Source organism: Wyeomyia smithii, chromosome 2 (assembly GCF_029784165.1).
Source record: "Wyeomyia smithii strain HCP4-BCI-WySm-NY-G18 chromosome 2, ASM2978416v1, whole genome shotgun sequence".
Classification (NCBI taxonomy): domain Eukaryota; kingdom Metazoa; phylum Arthropoda; class Insecta; order Diptera; family Culicidae; genus Wyeomyia; species Wyeomyia smithii.
Window position 1 is genome coordinate 274,949,236 of NC_073695.1, and position 22,605 is coordinate 274,971,840.

Consider the following 22,605-nt stretch of genomic DNA (forward strand, 5'->3'; position numbering starts at 1 on the left):
GCGATCCAACACGAAAGTGAGTGATAGGAAATCTAAACGTGCAATTAAACTTTCAAACCCGTAATCCAAGCGCCGCCGCCGTCGCACAGTTGACTCACTCGATGGTTGCGCGCCTGATCGTGTGTGACTTGTGCGAGAAATTCTTACTGTCAGTGTCAAATGGTTCACGCCTCTTAGCACGCGCCGCACCACGTCACCAGGGCTTGAAGGTTTTTTTTTCTACTCGGCTCTGCCGCCACGCGGCAGGCACGAACTAGGAGCAGTATCGTTGGTGCATTCTCTTCGAGTTTCTGGGACCTCCATCAAAGTACGTCGCGTCGAACTGGCAGTTTGTCGATCATGAATTTACGATACCGAAGGCGCTACCATTCGGTGCTAAATATTGCTATATCGAGCGATCTACAACAGCACCCGCGTCGGGGCTAAGTCATGCAGCTGTGGATGCCTTTCAATTAATGCCGTGAGTTGAAAAAGAATGCTTGTGCTGTTGCAATTTTGCAGTGCAGCGTGGAAATTAAAATTAATCCAGAACAGACACAAAACCACACAAGTTGGTGTCACCGATCTATGATTTAGATATGACTTGAGCAAGATAGTTGTTCATTACACTAGTGAGCAGCCATTTTGCGGAGAAGTTCTCTTTTTTGCTTACTTTCAACTGGCGAATTTTAAAAATCCAAGTTATTGTGAAATATCTATTTCTGTATGCAAGGGAACATTGGAAAACCACTATCATTGTTTAGGGTGCTTACTTTATGTCTTTGACATACAATTCAACATAATGTGTGCATTATCATGGATGAAATAAAAAAATAGATTGATCTTGAACTCCTTATACCGCAGCAAGCTGCTCCTGCGTTTGGCATGAATTCTCATCAAGAAATTTCTTAAATCCAGCGTCTTCGAAAGTTTTGGCTTTTCTTCACGCGAACAGTTGTCAACATCGAAATTACCATCTTCAAAGTGACGGAAACAATCACGGCACATTGTTTCACTTGAAGCAGCATTTTCGTAATTTTTTTAACTCTCGATGCGCTTCGACAGCCGTTTTCTTTGAATGAAATAAGCACAGTAACACTTCCCGCAACAACAACTATTTGACACAAAATTAGAAATTCAAGTCCTAAGCTCCTTCTGGATGAGGTTTATTTTTTCTAGCTTCAAGTCACGTCTGCAGTTCTCGTCCATTTTTCGCGTTTTCATATATTACAATTTTTGATCGTTTTCCGGAAACGTATTTTGAATTTTAAAATGACGTCTGTAGTCGATTTTGAGCCTCTGGGGATCATTCCGGTTCTGACAATATTTATATTGAACGGTGTTTATCATTTATTATTATCTATTTGTAAAATCATCTGACATAGGTATGGTCAAAAGGATATATTAAAACTGAGTTACATACACAACTACACTAAACATCTAACCATGGTATTCTTCTATAAGAGAGCCGTCTTTTGAAGGCATCAATTGAAATTCCAAAGTCGAAAAGTTGGTAGACAGTTTTGAATTGTGCGGGCATAATTCGGACTCTATTGAACAGCACATAGTTCACTCTGCTCGGCTTAAGGTACAGAAAGCCCCCTGTTCGAAGGGCTCTCTAAGGTGCGTAGAGGTTCATCTATTGTAGTATTTCAAAACTTTCCATTTGTCCGAATAAGATTTCAGCAACGAAAACGGTTTGAGCTGTAGTTCGTCGTTGCTCAAGCGTTTCAAGTCCCAGTAGCTTATATCGAGCTTCAAATGAGGGCAAGTCTGACGGGTTATTCCAGAGAAACATGCGAAGAGTATTTTATCGAAGATTTTTTTTCTGAACAGATCCGATTCTAGCGATCCCGTTTGCTCGAGAAAGGCAGTCGGGTAAGGCTTTGATTATCGCGAATATTTTCACATCATCTAAAATAAGCGACACTGAGAGGCAGTGAAATAGAAATTGCGTTGATGAAAAGTGTGAAAAGTAGGGGACCTAAATTGCTCCCTTGTGGGACGCCGAAAAGATTGATGAAGTATTCTAACTCTTCCAATCAATTTTCACGCAGGGATCTCGGTTCATTTTATGAGATCACAAGAAACCCTGAGTTTTTCGTTCCTACTCAGTAGTATTCCGTGATCGAAGCGATTGAAAGCAGCTTTCAGGTCTGTGTAAACAGTGTCTACTTGTTCCATATCTCCCAGACAAAACGAGATGAATCGAGTCAAAGTCATTAATACGGATCTTTTGGGAAAGAAGCCATGCTGATCCACGGAAATGTACTGGGAGCTACAAGCGAACAACGCTTCATGGATGATGATTTCGAACACCTATGAACAAGCGCAAAGTTGTGTACAAGAAACATTACCGATTTCTTCCTCAAAAATACTCTCTGCTGAAGGGAAAAATTCAATACAATTACTGGAGTCGAGTAAGCGCAGTCCAGAAGAACACGAATATTTAATTTTTTTTATTGCTTTTTTAACAAAATGATGGATCACGTGGAAGACATTCAACTGAAGAATTTTGCCCAGCTGAAAATCATTGTTTTGGATTTCAAAATGGTGTCGAGAATCGATTTCCAGCCTCTCAACTCAATTCTGGCTAGTCTTCGACATGTTGTAAAAAATCGAAAGGTTGTGTGCATATAGGGTGTCCCAAAAAAAATCGATGTTGAAAAAGTCAAGGTGCTCAGCCCTAATTTGAAAGATAATGTTATTTATAGCATTTTTGTAGAACATTTCGACTTTCTAAAAAATCTTTTGCAGGTTGCCCAAACGTGATTTATGAAAAAATGACTTTTTTAAGCTGCAAACTCACTCTTTTGCACTTTTTTCAATTCTTATTTTGCTTGGTTCAGTTCAGCACTGCATTCAGTTTTTTGACTCCCAAAGCCCATTAAACTTCACAAAAAATAATTTTTTTTTCTAATAATTTTTAGATAAAACCCTTAAATACACAAACAAAAAGAAATTGATCAAGAACTGAAATTTGCATTGCAAAGCGAGATTTACGACGAAAATTTCCATGACAAAAGATACTTGATATCTTATGGGGGAGCTGAGATATTGTCATTTTTCTATGTGATGAAAAACTTTGCATTTTAAAAATATGTTGAATAACTGTTTTATTTTCGGAGATAAAAAATAACAATGTTCAGAAAACAAATGCATTTTTGGCTGGGTGATAATTTAGTAGAAGGTTTAAAAATTCGGAAAAATCTGCGAAAAAAGTTAGAACGAAAATTGTGATTTTTAGTGCCTTCTAACAGAAAACTCAATGTTGCACGTAATATGTAAGAGATAGAAACATGATGTCTTCGGCAAAGTTTCTTGTTTTAAAATAATCTAAAACTTTGTCGAAGATACCTTACGTCTATCTTATTCTGATTAAAAAGTAAATTTTTTATCTCTTATTGGTGGCATGATGCATTTTTGAATATCCTGAAACTTCTCCGAATATACCTTATGGCTATAATCAACATTTGAATCATTATTTAGGAAAATATACGCACAAATGGCAAAATAAAACCCTGTGCAATGGAGATATTGAGCTTCAGTGACATTTTTGACAAAATGCATAGTTTTCTATCACATGTAAAAACGCCAATATCTCAGCTCCCCGATAAGATATCAAGGATATTTTTTCATGTAAATTTTCGTCTTGAATCCCGCTTTGCAGTTAAAATTTCAGTTCTCGATCAAAATATTTTTTATATGTGTTTTGAAGGGCTTTATCCACAACTTATAAGAAAAATTCACTTTTTTGTGATGTTCAATGGGCTCGGTGAGTCAAATAATTGAATGCAATGCTGAACCAAACCATGCAAAATATTCAAAAACAATCCCACAAAAATAAAAAAATATATGGAAAAATGTAGGAATCGAACAGATTCGAAAAAAGCGCAGAAGAGTGGTTTAGTGGCTTGAAAAAGTCATTTTTTCATAAATCACGTTTGGGCAACCTGAAAACGATTTTTTAGAAAGTCGAAATGTTCTACAAAAATACAATAAATAACAATGTCTTTCAATTTAGGGCTAAGCACCTTGACTTTTTCAACATCGATTTTTTTTGGGACAGCCTATGCATAGCCACGACCACAAGATTAACGTAGAACAACTGAACTTTATTATTCCAGTCTTAATTGGTCAAAATCTCATTTCAACTAGGTTTGACAATTTTCAATAGTACAATGGTTCGCCTAATTGTTTTTAAGAGTTCGACTGTTGAGTTAATATGTACGTTGGAAGTATTTCCGACTGAGCAGTCTCAGAAAGGTGAAACGACTTTATTTTATGCTGTGTGACGTTTCGGCACTGGTCAGTAACATCTTCAGGGAAAAATATACCCTGTTCGGGAGTTATTTTAAGGGAAATTACCTTCCTAGTAATTTAATTAGCCAAAACACCATTATCTAATAAGTATGATATAGGAATTTAGGTTTATGACTCACGACTTAAAAATCGGGATCATGATTTAAAACTTAGAACTTAGAAATCGGAGCTTAAACTTTGGAATCAAGTCTTGGAACTCGGAAATTAGGATACACGACCAGGAAATAGGGATTCAATCATGACTAATAATTTGAAAAACAGGATTTAAAACATGGAAATCGGAGTTTCAGACTTGGGGAATCAGAATTAATGCTCTGAGATTAGGTGTTGGCGCCGTAACGACGTTATGAGACTGGTATAAATTGTTTTCCCGCGCGACGAAAGTACTTCGCTACATAGTTGGCGTAGAACTACCAGCTCTCTGCCTCTCTTCACTACGTAGCCTATTATAATAATTCCTATAAAAACCCAATCCCCACCAATATTGGAATATAGACAAAGTTGAATTGCCCACTTATTATATCTTCCGAAATCCTTTTTAAACCGTTGGCTGTTCGTTTGATTGATCGCGAGAGTTACCTACGTTGCAACCAATAGTTCTCACAAAATCAGTAGGAACTTAAGGTTCAAACTCTAAACATTTTGATTCAGGAACCGAGATTTAGGACTAGGAAATTTAAACTTGGAAATCGAAAGTTCTCGCTTGAAATTAGGAGCTCAATGCCTTGTTCAGACTACGCCGCATATCACCTGATATCGCCAGATGATATCGGATATCACCTCGGGTGTTCACACTACAGTCAGATGATATGGTTTGACATTTGCTTTGGTAATTGAGGAGAGAAGAAAACAAAAACAGGTCAAGGCAAACTCTCATATGCAATTGTCAAAATGTGCGGGATGACAAAAGCAAAAATATTTCCTTCCTTCTTCTTCGCATGCAACGCGAATTTCGAAATTTTTAGGCTTGTGTCAAATGTCTTTTGGCTGTGTTGCCAACTGCTGCAAATCTGGTTTCTATTGGTTTTCGAACATGATATCCGCGATATCATGTAGCCGAGGTGACATCCGATGACAGCTCGATTGTATAGGATAGCAGGTGATATGGATGGTGATATGGCCTTTATAGCACGAATCGCCTGATGTCAGGTGATATGCGGCGTAGTATAAACGGGGTATAAGACTTAAAATGAGGGGCTTAGGACTTGGAAATTGAGGTTTACACTTTAGATATCGGAACATGGTGATTGGGACCTAGAAAACAACATATAGAACATGAAAATGAGGCTTCAAGCCTCGTGAATCATGATTTATAGAAATTCAAAACATGGGTTAAAACTGAGGGAATCGAGGTTTAAGACCAGGGATTATTAATCTAGTGAAGCGGGCAATGTATGTGAGTGCGAGAACAGAAGGTGTAACTTAGACTTGGAAAAAAATTTCCTCATCCAGATGGGACTCGAACCCGCAATTTCCGATATCTTAGGCATGGTGTTTCCGCCAATTAAGCTACTAGAAAGATAAATTTGTGTCCTGTTCTTAGCACGCTTCGATCAACTACACACACACTGCCTTCTGGGGAATTATTTTTGTCGAATTTTGGCTAAACTAAAGCCCAATCAGCTGTTTTTCAAAATTGTTTATTGTGTATTGTTTATTGGGCTCTCACAAGGCAGTATTTTTATTCTTAAAAAGACATCCTGATAAGGTCCACATTCCACGTGGATAGCTTAGAGGGCTGGTAAAGAATATACAAATTTCCGTACCGGTCCATGGTAGGGGAGAGAGGGTAATGATAATGTCCACGTGAACACGAGAGTTTTCTCCAAAAGAATGGAAATCGGCCAAAACAAATATATTGGTTTGCAATAAAAATTCTAAACTTGTTGTTAGCCATACTTGGTATAAATTTGGCTTTTTCGTTTGGATAGGTTCTTTGGACATAACGAGCACATGTTGAGAATCTTTCAAGCATTTCAGGTACCGTCGGGATGCGGTATATTTTTCCAAATCTGCATCATATTTCCAGTTCGCTTATTTCTCGCTTCCCCTGCTGCACACATTGTCTGCTCAATGAAATTAAAAATGAAGTTCCCTAATTTTTCCTTGTTTTTCCACGAGTATAGTATTCTAACTGAATTGAAATTGCAAAAATGACCCAGTTTCAAGAAACATTTATTCGAAACATTTTTTCCCGAAAACTTTGCATTTCAGTTTGTTTATACCTGGTGGCTGGTTGCTGAGAGTGCAGCAGAACCTGGCGTCTGCTTTCATCCAACACGAAGAGAATTTTGTCCCCTAGTCGCACAGGTGTAATGTGCAACACGCAACAGCGTAGTAAACTGTTGTATGGATGAGAGTGCACTGCATCTTCTGCTGTTTGCTTCTATCCAACACGAGAAGAAATTGGTCGGCTTCCTTTTAAACCCCAACACGATACAACATATTATTTTGTTGCGTGGCTGAGAGTTTCATAAGTACAGGTCCACTGTTTGCTAATACAAAATGAGGTTCATTTTAGATACATTCGTCTTGCGAAACTGAGCAAAATATACTTTTTAGCACCAGAACAATACCGGAAAAATATGAAACAATAGGGGAACTGTTCCATTATTCATCTCAGACAATATATTCATCTCATACAACATGAAAATTCAGTTGAAACCAATTCATGGAATGGATTCTAATTCATGGAATGGATTCTAATTCATGGAATGGATTCTTTAGATTTCTCATAGAGTAGAATTTTCAAAATCTCCGGGCATCTACACTCAAAAACTTATTTTATTCAATCATCTACCCAAGAAAACAAAATTCACGCATTGCTCTATACGGCCACCACGGGATTCGTTTAGCAGACAACCAAACTTTTTTTCATTATTTGCGGACTACATTTCGTATTAATCACTGAACGAAATCACTAAGAATACTTTAATCTTCAAAATGTTCACCTCAAATTTTCAAAAACAAGCTCTAAATAGCAGAAAAATATGAGAAAAATATGAAAAATATGAGATGAATTTTTATAAATCCTAAATTTCAACTGTATGTGTTTTCATTTGTTTTCACTGCATTGAAGATAGTCGAAAGTTGCCAAATCAGTTTCCAGTTTCAGTTACGAAAAAATCACACTGAAAATGTTGAATTATTCCAACATAATTGACATAAATCGACAGCACTGCAGTGATTACCTAAGTTACCAATTTTGCGCGTAAACAACTATAGTGGATATCTGGGTAGCCTATTACAATTACATTCACAGAGCGATGATCAGTGTGATGAATATGGGGGCGTAGTGAGATGAATAATTGAGCAGTGGCTTAAACTTTGAGATGTGTATGGGAGCGGTGTGAAAATGGTTTGTTTTTGCAAAATTCAGGATAAAATAAGTTAAGTTTACTAAATTTCTATTGCTGGGCGATTCCAAGAGAACATGTAATCATATTTTGTTTGTTTGATCAATGATTACTTGTAAATCTAGTGTTTACATTCTTCGTGAACGTCGGCTCAATGAGGTTAACAATGGAACAAATAGCCTAATAAATTTAAAAAAAATTTCTGCGCTAAAAACCTATTCGGGGGTGTGCAGAAATGAGTTTTTCGAAGTTGAAAGCAGGGGTCATTTAAGGATTCAGCAGATTGAAAATAATAAAAAAACGAACATGCATTTCGAACTATACACCCGAAAAAGATATTTTTGGTTTGCCAGTCTTATCAACACAAAAACATGAACTACAATCATTACCGCAAACAACCACAAAAAACACTGAAAACCCTTTTTATTTTAGTAAATGAAAGTTTTAGGTGCAAATCCACCGAAAACCCGCATGACTATTGGAAAACTGGTAGACCGAGCAAAAATCAGCTCGAATTGTGGTCAGCTGTTTGTGGTTCGCTATCTGCTGCTACCCGGCATCGAATAATGTATCATCCAATCCTATTCAGTCTATTTGTTTTGCAACCAACAACCAGCCGCAAACAGATGGGACCTGCCGTACACACCCAGGTCCCGGTGACAGTGACTGACAGTGAGGGGACAGATTTTTCCCATATTTACAAATGTTTGCACGTGAAATCCACTAACCTAAAGCGTAATTAAATCAATTTAAGCGACCAATTCGACACCTCTAAGTAAGTAGTCTTTCGTCGGAGGTGGGTAAAAAACTTTGAAACGCTCTCGTTTTAAACCTGCACACAGTCATGACATGACACTTGTCCCGATTGCTATCTATTCAACGCCCAATGCTGGGGTGTTCCACCGCCAGTAGCAATCACAACGACGCCGACAAGAACCATTGTTTTTTTTTCGGTCAAACCGTGGAATCGAGATTCAAACGAAAAATCGATACCAAATGTGAATAGTCCTGCCCCGTTCTCGGTTCCGCTGCCAGTTTTTCGACTCGTCCATCACTGGTGACGGGGCTGTGGGACTGCAATTAACATATCGTTCACAAAGGCCGGCGGCCATAGCAGCAGGCTCTCGGACATCTGCGACAGGACGGCAGCCGTAATTTGCTCTGAAGTGGCGCAGTTTTAGAATCGAACGCTTCGCGCGACCTCAACGTGCTTGTCGATATGGTTTGAGTTTTTTTTTTTTTTTTGTTCGCTTTATTGCTGTTGTTTTTGTTCAGAGACCCCACCGAGCAGCAGCTCGAGTCGTCGCAAGTAGCCGGAGCGAAACGAGGTGAAAAACGTTTCTTAAGGACCGCCGGTTCGGTTGTGAAGTGCGAGAATTCGAGGGCTATTGACGCGAGTTTTTTTTTATCACTATTCATGTATCGAATGGATTGTTTGACATGTGTTTGATGGGAAAGGTTGACTTGTATGGCTCAAATTGGCCCGATGGAGTTCAGTATATGTGAATTCACATGGTTTGAAGAATTTAAGAGTCGAGTAGAAAAACGACGAACGACGAATTGAGTTGACGGTTTACTCAGTCGTAGTTTACTATGGTAGTAATATTGGAAATTTTTTTTGTTCATATTTCATTTTGAATTTAGAATTTAGAACTTAGAATTTTGAATTTTTAAACTTGAATTTTGAATCTAGAATTTTGAATTTTGAATTTAGAATTTTGAATTTTGAATTTTGAATTTTGAATTTTGAATTTTGAATTTTGAATTTTGAATTTTGAGTTTTGAATTTTGAATTTTGAATTTTGAATTTTGAATTTGAATTTTGAATTTTGAATTTTGAATTTTGAATTTTGAATTTTGAATTTTGAATTTCGAATTTTGAATTTTGAATTTTGAATTTTGAATTTTGAATTTTGAATTTTGAATTTTGAATTTTGAATTTTGAGTTTTGAATTTTGAATTTTGAATTTTGAATTTTGAATTTTGAATTTTGAATTTTGAATTTTGAATTTTGAATTTTGAATTTTGAATTTTGAATTTTGAATTTTGAATTTTGAATTTTGAATTTTGAATTTTGAATTTTGAATTTTGAATTTTGAATTTTGAATTTTGAATTTTGAATTTTAAATTTTGAATTTTGAATTGAGGATTAGGATTTTGGACTTAGGATTTATTTTAATACATACTACCGTGACTGCGGGTAATTCCACGCAGTATATTTTTTCGCGCACTCATCTCAAGAAATTGTTTTTACTAAGACATACCTGATTTCTGTACTATCATAGCAGGTACGCACATGGTAAAGCATGAAATTAATTGTGTTTTAGTGAAATTTACTGTTGAAAAATAGTTTTTTAAGACGAGTGCTCGGAAAAATGTGCTGCAGGGAACTACCCGAAGTCACGGTTAAGTGATTGAAAATTTAGGATTCAAAAATTAGAATTTTGGGTTTGGGATTTGGGATTAAGTATTTGGGATTTGGGGTTGGGGATTTCGGCTTTAAGATTTAGAATTTATGATAGAGGTTTTGGAAGTTGGGATTTAGGAACAAGAATTTATAATTTAAGATCAAGAATTTTGGGTTTGGAATCACGAGTTAAATTTTAAGATTAAGAATTATGGAATTAGGATTTGATGTTTTAAATTTAGGATTTGGATTTTGCGACTTAGGATTTAAGATGTAGAATTAAATATAAAGTATAAAATTTGGATTTTTGATTTCGGATTTATTATTGAGGATTAAGATTTTGAGATTTTGGATTTAAGTTTTGTATTTAGGATTCAGGAATAAGAATTTAGAATTAAAGATCTAGATTTATGGATCTGAAGTCAGCCGTTAAATATTGGGATTTGGGATTAGGAGTTTGGAATTCAGGAATTAGGATTAAGGATTTTGTAATAAGTTTTAGGATTTAGCATAAATTTATGATTTGGAATTTAGGATTTAGAATGTAGGATTTTACATTTAGAATATAAAGTTAAGGTTTGAGGATTAAGGATTGGGGATTTAAGATGAATCCTTAATTTTAAAATTTGGGAATAAGGATTTAGAATTTTAGATCTAGATTTAAGATTTAGATTGTGGACTTGAAGTCAGTAGGTGAATTTTGAAATTTGAGATCTGCATAACCAGAGCGGATAAGGGAAACAAAACTGTGGTGATGACGACAGACGAATATCGACAAAAAATGACGGAGCTGGTAAGCGATGCTGCCACATACACACTACTGAAAAGTAACCCATCGAATAAAACACTAAAGAAACTGAACGACATTGTAGAGGAATGGTGGGTAGAAGGGCATATAGAGACGTACATCAAAAACAAACTAAAAACGTTTCATTCCTATCCACCACGTATCTACGGCCTACCGAAACTACACAAAGAGAACCGTCCGCTCAGACCAGTGGTATCAACAGTGGGATCTGCCACTTATAAGATGGCCCAATACATGGCGGGGATTCTCGAAAACCTTGTGGGGAAAACACAGTACCATATTCGGAACAGTTTTGATTTTGCGGAAGAAATTTCGAATATAGAAGTACCGGAGGGATGCGTGATGTACTCTCTAGATGTTGTTTCTCTTTATACAAACGTACCTGTGCACAAAGTATATGAATATATTGAAGAGAAATGGCACCAGTCGCGTAATTACACAACCGTTCCATGGGACAGCTTCAAAAGGCGATGCAAACGGTACTAAGTGCGCCGTTTTTCCACTACGAAGAGAAGGTCTACAACCAATGTTTTGGCGTCCCAATGGGCTCACCTTTATCACCTGTAGTTGCAAATATCGTTATGGAAAAACTGGAACAAGAATGCATGGCAAAACTACATCACAAGAGAATCTCGTTGACAACTTACAAACGATACGTTGATGACTGCTTCGTGATAGGGAAAGAAGACGAAATTGATGCCGTTGTACGTGAATTTAACACGATGGAAATGTCACTCAAATTCACGGTGGAGAAGGAACAATCCGGTTCACTGAGGTTTTTGGACATAACACTAACAAGGACAGAAGCAAAAATAACGAAAATGTGGTTTCCGAAACACGAAAAAGGTCGGTACCTAGACTTCACATTGGAAAGCCCATATACCCACAAGAAAAACTCTGCAATCGCACTTTTCGACCGAGCAATTGAACTGACGGACGTCGAGAGCAGAGTTATAAGCATACAAAAAGCTAAATCGATACTACTGCTGAACAACTACCCGACACATTTCCTACAGCGAATACTCGAACAACGAGTCCATGCAGCGTACAATACTCTCGAAAATAGGCGGGAGACCAGAGAGAGAACTAAATATGTATCGTTACCGTATATCCCATGTCTGAGCGAGAAGGTGGGTAAAGTACTACGCAAACATAACATCATCGCGTCACACAAACCTCGGGACCATGTTAAGAACACTGTTTTCTCAAAACTTAAAGACAACATAGCAAAAATGCAAAAAACTAACTTGGTATATAGCGTACCATGTGGAGCTTGTCCAGACGTGGGGCAAACTTCACAAACGCTGGAAAAGCGCCTCGCCCAACATCGATATGACGTATGGAGACAAACAACTACAACAGGCTTAGCGCAACACGCAATAGAGAACGGACACGAGTTCGATTTCTCCCGCACTCGAATACTAGAGCAGATTACCAGAGAGCAAAGCAGAATATCGGCGGAGGCTCTCCACATTAAGCTGAGCGGGAACAGATCAGTGAATCTACAACGCGATGCACTGGGGTTCTCCAATACATACATTGGCATGGTTAAAAAACTCAGAGAGGTGTACGAGAACAAAAATCAACCTGCTGATCGACAACGCGCGCAAAATGAGAATGGATAGAAGTTAGAGGGATCCACACGGTGATGCACACGAAAAAATAGTTTGTAAGTCTTGTAACATTTGTGATATTTCGAAGAATATGTGACATTATTTTAATTTGTATTTTTTTTTGAAGTAGAATACTTCTCTCAGGAAGTTCGGCTACATAGGGATGTGAAATGAAAATCCAAAACCGAAATAAGTTAAAAATATGTCCAATTTCAAATGCTAATAAATCGGTTAGTATTCCATGGATTTCCTTCGTTCTTGCAGCAATAGATTGGAAAATCTTCTAAGATTCTTCCCAAAATAAGATAATTGTAATTATATTATTCACACTATTGTACTATTGGAAATAGTGAAGCCTTGTCAAAACGAAAAATTCGACCTCTGATTGGTCGTTATATGCTTGCTTCCCAAGCACGGTCGACAGGATCATATACCTTGCAATTCAAAACATGCTATTTGGCCTATATAAGAGCCTGTTTCAGCCGGAGCTGCTCATAATAGTTCTAGACAGCGACAACAGCAGTCGTCCTTTCTTTGCAGCAGCAATAGCCCTGTGGTTGGTCACCACGTCTCAGGAGCAGCGCGGTTTTTCTCAGCGTGTGTCGCCAGACAGCCATTATTCTCCCCGTGTTGGGGCAGCATGAAGATTGCCATCAGGAAATCCAATCTTGGAAATCAAAATGCCTTTTTGAAGGCAAATAAACAAGTCATTGAAAGTTAATAATTTTTGTCAACGCAAGCAAGTATTCTGTGTTGCATCCTAGCATTTTAAATTTGTCGCACCCGTCTTATTTACTGAATGTGAAATAGCTTCCACAGTGCATGTTGTCCGTGTATCTTAATTCCCCCAATGTTAGGGCAGCTCAAAGGTTGTAATTAGCAACCGATTTTGAACAGCAAAATGCTTTTTTGAAGGCAAATAAAAAAATAATTGAAGGTTAATAATTTTCTGGCATCAACACAAGCAGACATTCTGTGCGGGATGCAATCAAATTCTGTTGTAGTTGTCTAATTTTTACTTTATTTAGTAAACTCCCCACTGTAGGGGCAGCGCAAAGGCTGCGATCAGCATAACCGACATTGAATAATAAATTGCCCTGTTAGAACGCATTCACAAAAGCAGTTAGTTCGACTATGCAGAGCTAATATGAAGACGATTCAATCAATCAGCGTAAACAGAATTTCGTCGTCTCCCAGCTGCCGAGTTGCAACATGATGCAACACGCAACAGCGAGCAAACGAAATCGCTTGATGTTACAAACCGCAATAAGATACGGGTTAAAACCGTTGCGTGTGTGAAAGCACCATCGGTGTTTACTCGCTGGATACACTATCTACTGTCTACTGAACGCAATAATCTGCTTACATGCGACACGGGGACGGGAACATTTTCTTCAACGAAGCTGCACAACACGACACAAAACATGTTATGTTGTTGCTTCAATGAGAGTGCTATCGGTCCGGCTCGACAAGAAATTATTTTTGTGCATCCGTGCAACGAAACTGAGGAAAAACTTTAGAAACTGAAAAAAAAGGTGGAGCTTATCGCTCTGAGCCGGAATGAAGTCACACATATTTTTCAAGTTATATCATTCCACCACGTACGTAAAATAATTCATTCCTATTTTCATCCCTATATAAGAGCCTGTTTCAGCCGGAGCCGCTCATAATAGTTCTAGACAGCGACAACAGCAGTCGTCCTTTCTTAGCAGAAGCACTAGCCCTGTGGTTGGTCACCACGTCTCAGGAGCAGCGCGGTTTTGAAGTAGAATACTTCTCTCAGGAAGTTCGGCTATATAGGGATTTGAAATGAAAATCTAAAACAGAAAAAAGTGAGAAATATGTCCAATTTCAAATGCTAATAAATCGGTTAATTTCCGATGGATTTCCTTCGTTTTTGCAGCAATCGATTAGAAAATCTTCTAAGATTCCTACCAAATGCATGGAATTGCAATTTTATTATTCGAACTATTGTACTATTGAAAATTCTTAAGCCTTGTTAAAAAACAAAATTCGACCTCTGATTGGTCGTTACACGATAGCTTCCCAAGCACGGTCGGCATAGTTATACACCTAGTAAATTGGGAATGCATCATTTGGCCTATATAAGTGCTTCATCAGATAATAAACAGACATTTCATCGGATATTAAATTGAACTACTGAAATTTGAAGAACACAAATAAATAGTTGAAGAGTTAATATTTTCTCGTTTTGCGCTATAATCCAAAGTTAATTATCTTCATCTACATGCATACTCTGACTATTATTACGTGTTTGCGTCGCTTAGTGTTTGGCTACGGTTATGCAGTACGCAAATAACGGCGCGATGCGATTCGGCAAGACGAAATGTGTCGAAATGTATAGCTCTACTTCGCCTCAAAAAGAGCTGTACATTTCACCACGGTAAGGCGAATCGCATCGCGCCGTTATTCGCGTTCTGCATAACCGTAGCCTTTGTTCCGTTCCTGTTTAATGATGTCGTATTAAATGTACATATTACAATTCGGCAGCATTTCAACTTCTCATTTGCACAAAATTTAAAAATATTCAATGAACTTCATTCAAAATATCAAACAAAAAGAAATTACAATACTGCCAATGAACGGTCAACGTTTATTTACTAGAAAAAATGACTGACACGCAAGCAGCCGGGTCATCTTTCTTGTAAAAGTATTCTACTTGAACCTTGCGGTCGTGGCTTTGCATACAACCTTCCAGTGATTTTTTCGTACAATTAAAGTTCTGAGGATGGCTGAAAAATTAGTAAGCTGAAACGTAAACTATTTAGTTGTTTTGTTTTAATAAATCTCACCGAAAAAAATCAATTGAAACCCAAAAAGAATTTAGGATCAAGAGAATCCAGGATTTGGGAATAAGGAATTAGAATTTAAGATCTAGGAATGTAGGATTTGACATTTAGGATATAGAGTTTAGTACTTAGGATTCAGGATTCAGGAATCAGGATTTAGAATTAAAAAACTGGGATTGTGAATTCGGATTCTGGAGTCGAATTTTGGGATTGATGAGATTTCACGATTTAGGGTTAAGGTTTTGGAATTCAGTATTAGAGATATAGGATTTGAGATTAAGGATTTAGTATTAGAATTCAGATTTATTCCATCATCAGTACACTACGTTCCACTAATTTCATTTGACGAATTTCATTCACAAAGCACACACACACATTCACAGCGTGGTTCCAACCTTGGTTTCCCGCAGTCAGATAACGCGAATGTCGAAATGAGACATTGTTTCCAGCCTCCTAATTTAGTGCCAACGGGTAGTAAATAATGCAACCAGCCAGCAGAGTTGTGTTTCGGTACACTTTCAAACTTAAACGATCGTAAACAAGAGTAAACAACAGCAGCAGCAGCATGCGCCCGCTGACGCACCCGGGGAGTTGTGCGAAAGTGTAAATTAATTACCGCATTTCATGCGCCTGCGGCGAGCTGTTTTTTACGACCATCGTTGACTATAAAAGCTAAAACAATGACAAAGCAGAGATCTCGGAGATTCGGATTTAATTTCCGGAAGAATCATTGACTTTTTTACGACCGCGTATGCTTTTGCTGCTGCTCCCCGATGTCAGCCCGCGTCTGTGGTTCTTTTGGGGAGGAGAAACACATTTTAATCGTGTAATTTCTCCACTCGCCGTTTAATGGAATAACATGAATTTTATGCTGTTGACTGAATTCAGTCTGGTAGATTTTATAATTACTTCAAATTTGTTAATTGAGAGATCGTAAAAAAGCTTTCCCTGCATTACGGCGAAAGGTTGGGTTTTTGTTGCAGGGAAGCCTTTCCGGAACTGTTTTACGGCGAATGAAAAAACCTCAATATCGCTGCAGAACGGTCACAAGCAGGGTCAAGCAATTTCCATAACTTTTATAAATTAGGTACAGAAGTCGGCTCCTGCACTTTTTTGCTATTTGCCAAATTATTCGGTTCAACGATTTACGGTAACAGCTGCCATAGTCGGGATCTTCCAGATATTAGATTGTGAGCAGCAATATTAGAAGCCGTCCCAGTCACTGTCAACCCTTTTCAAGTTCGATTCCAAATCCTTACTCCCAGCGTTGAGACTCGTCTTTCCTCGAATTTGACGGGCGTGGCGGGAGAATCAGACTCTGCTGCAGCACGTCTGGCTTCCATCATAGTTCCGGTCGACAGGCTAATAACAGTGGAAATCATTTCGGCTGAATTGATATATCACAGTTTGGGTAGACGTGGTGATGTGTCAGATGGTGATGCGATGGGTTCAGTTCGACCATGAGGGACTGAATGGGATGCTTTCAGCTGCTGCTGCTCGAATAAAGTATCGGCTTTCACGCGAACGGAATTGATTTCGAACAAGGTTGATCTCGTGTTGGGATTCGGAGTAGTAGAACAATACTCTCACTGTTTATCTATTCCATTGGCAAATGGTACATTTTTCTGACACAAAAATGCGTAATTTATAAGCATATTAAAAATAAAACAGTCACAGAGGGAATTTCGCCAACTTAGTGCTGATTTTCTTCGTTCTTGGTTATAAACGCCGATGACAAACTTTTACGCTAAAAGCACACGTCCTAGGAGCGGGATCCATTTTAAACTTCGCACACGAGATCAGCCACCTTTCCAAAACAAGGTAACAAATTAAACCCCCTGTGTGCCACCCTTCGCTGAAAGCTAGAAGCAGTCACATTATTCTCCGTGCAAGCTAAAGAATGGTTGCTATTCAAAAGTTTTTCCCTTAATACAATTTGCATATTTCCCCCATCCCCCCCGTCGCCATGTTCGGGGTAAACCACGATTTGCAACGTTTCTTGTCGCAGTTCGGAATATTTTCGGGAGCCCCGGAGAAACGCATTGCTGCAGTCTGAACCAGCAGCCGAGATCAACCCGTCCTTGGACGGGACTGCCGGTCGGAAGCGCAACCAGGTAGCGTTCTGCCATTGTTTGCGCATCGTTAGCGATGAAAATGGGGGAGAGTTCTTTATTTTTCTTTTTTCTTGCAGCCAGCCAGCACAAACCACCCGCTTTTCATCGCATGTCACCACCAGTATGCAAAGAATCTACATCACAGACGACAAAAAGTGTGGCGAGAAGGGAGGCTAGGTGTGAGGGCGGTATATTGTCAGAAGGGACGCCATCGGGTTGAAGAGCTTTCCCTCATCGAGAAGCTAACTAGAAGGAAGTGAAATTTTAATTTTTGTTCCTTCATGGTCTTACCCGGGAGGAAGTTTGTTCACCTTACTGTTTGCACGGCAGACTGGACAGACCGAATGGAAGTTGTATTATGTATCTGGGTAAGAACTGCAAAAGTTTCCAGCCTGAATGAATCCACACTGGCAACAGACCCGAGCAGTGGAAAAAGTTAGGGGTGGGGAAAGACATTCCACCGAACAAATTCGTCTTCCATTGGCAACTGGTGGAGTTTTGCATAATCGGGGTGGCATTGTGTTCCTATTCTAGAACTCCCGAGTTACGGTGGAAAACTTTATCACTGACAGTATCTCCAACGAGATATAGTGTAACAACCGCCAGCGCTGGTTAAGATCGATTTTTGGTTCCCGCTCCAAGGTTTATTTTCGGGAAATTGTCGACCGACTGACGACGACGTTGTCTGACCCACTTTACAGCGGCGGCAGCGGCGAAGCGATTCATCAAGCTCCACCATTATCATAATGCTATACCCCCTGAGCAGACGCGCTGAAACCTGATATCACCGGAAGATTTCAGTGTTTTCACTTTTTCACCGCCTGTGCTTATCAATCAATTTCAGATGAAGCTGCTCTTGCTCTCCTCTCTCCCTGCCACCGCCCGTCATCGTCGATCGAGAATGAGAATAAAACCAGCCGATGGAAGGTGATGTGCATAATAGTCTTATCGGTGTTTTGCTTCTCGAGAAATCCCGCACGGGATTCCGAGAGGCAGGGGGGAGCGAAATGGGGCTGCTGTGACAGGCGGTATCGAATTTCATCGATAATAAATTGAGGAAAACTTCCGCTGTCATGTGGCGGACTAGAAATTGATTGGTTCGGAAATGAGCGAGATTTGGTGGATGATTGGTAAATCCTAAACCAGAATGGCAACCTTTGTTTGCGAAATTTTGGCCTGTTTTGTCTCAGTACAGGAAACGTTTGAATTTGATGAGTACTGCAACCAGCGATGGCCTGTAAAAAAACGAACTCGACAATGTAGAAACTGTCTAAAAAATGACACTATCAAACTCGTATATGCCATATGGCGAAGTATTTTATTTGGAAGACAATAAGATTCTATGTTATGCCAGCCACAAGGCCATAGAAACTAGGCGCAAGCTATTTGCTAAATTTCTTGCCATTAGACTGAATAAAGTGGAAGAATTAGTTCGTTCGTTCAGACGATTCCCTAGGTTAATGGAAGCAATTTTTGAAGAAACAAATAAAATAATCTTTTCGAAGAGCACTGTACAGTGTATTGTTGATCTGCTAAGAAATCTGAAACAGACCTGGAGCTTAATAATACTATAACTGAAAGATTTGATTCATAGCCTTTGTTGGATATAAAAGCTTTGATAAAAAACTTTCACGTTTTTTATTATTAAACTAAATGATAAATATTATAGCTGTGAAGCTGGAAGAATAATACAGAAACAAATAACACTTAACTGTTCCAAGTAATATAATCATTCTTTCGCAAATATCACTGAAGCAATCTTACCAATCTTTCTATTAAATTTGAAATTGCTATATATTTTTTGATAATAACGCTCTCAGGAAGGTGGGATATATCAAACCTTCACAGAAACCTCAATCGTATCACATAGTTTACGAGTTAGATTAGAAACATTCCTTGTCCCCAAAAATCCCCGCATGCCAAATTTGATTCCATTTGCTTTGTTAGTTTTCGAGTTATGCAGGAATTTATATTTCATCTGTATGGGAACTTTCCCTTCCATAGAGAAGAGAAGTCACGAACCATCATAATTATCACTTTACTTCTAGAAATATTCATATTGGATGGTTTTTGACCATTCTTGAACTTCAAAGTGACATATGTGGCCGATTTCCAGACTTTGAGCATCAACTTAGTTTTGGGAATGCCCTTACTGGATGATATTCGACAGTTGAAAACACCTCAGAGAAGGTACAATATCGGAATTCGTGAAGCAAAGCCTTGGTGCTACATTCCGATTCGGAACTCGACCCTTTGTTTATTATACACAGACTTCGCAGCGAGAGACTCGAACCTACGACGACTGGCTTGTTAGGCCACCATCGTACCTCGAGTTCAGCTGGGAGGGAATTCATATTTATATATACAAAGAAGAAGAAGACTAGCCGAAACCCGGCCCGCGTTTCTGTGCTGCTTGGTTTTCGCCGACAACCGCATATCTCTTAAGTCTCAATAACGCCACTATGATACAACTATTTTCAACAAAATTCGCACATTCATCCACAGTTAGAGGTAAATTTCTCCTCCTAATCACATACCGAATAGAGAATGAAAACGAACTACCACCTTAACGGAGCCATTGAAATAGGACAAAACCAATATCATAGAAGCACGCCTCATGCCCCAAAATCACTGCAAATAAATTTGCATGATGATCGGAATTAAAGATTTCAACTTTCTTCCCCTTTGCCCAAGCTAATGAGAACAGACAGATAGACAGAAAGACAGATTTATTGAAAAGATGAAGCGAATTTAGATTTCAAGATAAAATCATAACCATAGAAGCACGCTCCATGTTCTAAAATCCTCGCCTCGTAGATTAATCTAAATTGTGATTGGAATTGAGGATTTGAAGTTTCTCAATAGAAGCATTTAATAAATTATTTTAAAAGTATGTCCTACACTCGAAAACGGCTGTGTACATATTTTCATAGTGAACTTTTCAATAGTTTATATATTGCAATTTAATATTTCCTTACCTGACTACGCCGTTGAGATACAAGAAAATCAATGTCATAGAAACATACTTGAGCACCCCACTTTACAAATTGCCGCGGTAATTGATTAGGTGTTAGGTGTTAAAAAGTTTGACATCGATAACAACCCAGACCCCCCCCCCCAATCCCCAAATCCTTACTATGCCAATGAAGAAAAGTCTCAAATGACACCGTTGCAAAAATACGCCTCATACTAAAAAAAACTCTATTTTCAAAGTTGCACGGTTATCGTGGAAGACGTTTTCGGTTTACAGAACACAAAGCAACTCCTCCTTACCCACGTTTACGAGATAAACCAAATTGTACTGTAAATCTTCATTGTAAATTTTTTCACAGCACTCTGTTTAGTAGTTTTTGGGTCTATAGGTAACAGGCATTTACAGGTAAGGGACCCCTCCCTCCTTTTCCAGACCCAATCCGCATGAGAATCACAGTTAAAACAAGACTTTTTTCTTACAATCGTCTCCCGAACGTTTTAAAAATGATATGGAAATAGTTTTCGTAATCGAGTAACCATTACTTTTCATAGAAAAACTTGTGTTTATTTTCTTACAAAAGACACTAAGGCTATGATTAGAAAACAAATATTTATATCATTTTGTCTCTGTGATAATTGAACTACAAATTATTTATTTTTCCCAGAAGGGTCACAGACGAAATCATTTTACTTGTGGAACGAAAGTATTTTTTCATTAAGTAGTCACGGTGGTAATTAAAAGTACAAATGGCCTTTTGTCTTAGAATAGTCACCAAGAAATTAAGAGGCACATTTAAATTTTTCTTATAAATGCATAGTGACTTTTCATAGAAATAGTTTCCCCAGTTAGTCACTGTGAATTTTGTAAGCAAATATTTGCCAAAAGTTTTGTTTAATAGAATTTGTGACCTTTTGGAAAAACTTATAATTTATTACATTGTCACAGTGATTTTTGTAATAATTTTTTTTGGTTCGAGTATATATCTGAAAAAGTAAACATCGGGCTTTGACCAACAAATGTTACTATTTAGTCACCGTGAGTTTTGTAAGAAAGATATGTTAAATGTTGTTATAACCGAATATGTGATCTTTTCAATAGTTCCGCGGAATTTTAGTAACTAACCTTTTTTAACCATATAACAAAAAAAAATAGTTCAATTCAATCATGTTCCATATTCCCTGAAACTAACGTTCGATTGGTATTGTCTCAAAAAAGTCATAGAGTCAATTGATCTTTCCTGAAAAATCAAGAAATGATCTAAAACCGGAGAAATGCAACTTGTTTACGAGTGTCACCAAGAATAATTGGTGACGAACACCTAAAGTTTATTTATTGTTCTTTGTCTTCGAAAATTTCGTACAGACTGTTGTTTAAAATAAATGCCTAATTCTATTAACAAAAACATCTCTACTAATACAAAAATCGAAATAGTCGTAAACAGCGTTAAAAGCACGGATGCAAGCACTAAATGAATTATTAAATTCGTAGTTTGTCCAACTAGCTGGGAGCCAAAGTGCATCATGGTACCGAAGAGTACGAGATGGGACGTGGATGTTGATGTTTTGCAGTAAAGCTGGACAATTCATACGGCTAGTGAGAATGTCAAAAACGAACATTCGCTGTAGCTTAAGACGTCTGTCGGATAGAGTTTCCAAGCCAATCAATAAACAGCGTGATGGGTACGGTGGCAAATCTGTAGGGTTGGCCCATGGAAGCTGACGAAGCGCGAATCGTATGAAATGCTTCTGGACTCGTTCTAACGTCAGACTATGCGAAATCTGATACGGTGTCCAGACCGGTGCTGCATATTCTAGGATACTTCGTACCAACGAGCAATACAGTGATTTGAGAGCATACACATCTGTGATGAATGCAGCGTGGCGACGGATAAATCCCAATACGGTGAACGCTTTGGCGGCAGTTGACGCAACATGCTCAACGAATCTTAGCTTGCTGTCCAATATTACACCTCGTATAGAATCTACCCGATCGAGAGTGATCGAACCGATCTTGTGGTTAAACTCTACGGCTGTTTGGCGACGCGTGAAGGAGATTATTTCACATTTCTTTATGTTCACGTTCATCCCATTGTCGTCACACCACGACAGGAGTTTGTCGATGTCAAGCTGCAGGGATGCACAATCCAGAACGGATGAAATTACTCGGAAGATTTTAAGGTCGTCTGCGAAAAATAGCTTTCCTGATGACAAACGGTAAACGA

General features: G+C 38.3%; 2 protein-coding genes across 3 annotated transcripts in view; one reads left to right on the forward strand and one right to left on the reverse strand.

Annotated features, from left to right (window-relative positions):
• The window catches only part of LOC129721814 (roundabout homolog 2-like), a 289,428-nt gene that overhangs the window by 235,773 nt on the left and 31,050 nt on the right, over nt 1–22,605 (reverse strand). The gene's annotated exons all lie outside the window — the stretch shown is intronic.
• LOC129720627 (uncharacterized) lies at nt 11,323–12,498 on the forward strand. Its single transcript, XM_055672115.1, has one exon. The coding sequence runs from the start codon at nt 11,323–11,325 to the stop codon at nt 12,496–12,498; it is 1,176 nt and encodes a 391-aa protein (XP_055528090.1).

Bases quoted from the DNA above. Each gene is read 5' to 3' on its own strand.
- LOC129720627 (XM_055672115.1), top strand. From the start codon at position 11,323: ATGGGACAGCTTCAAAAGGCGATGCAAACGGTACTAAGTGCGCCGTTT.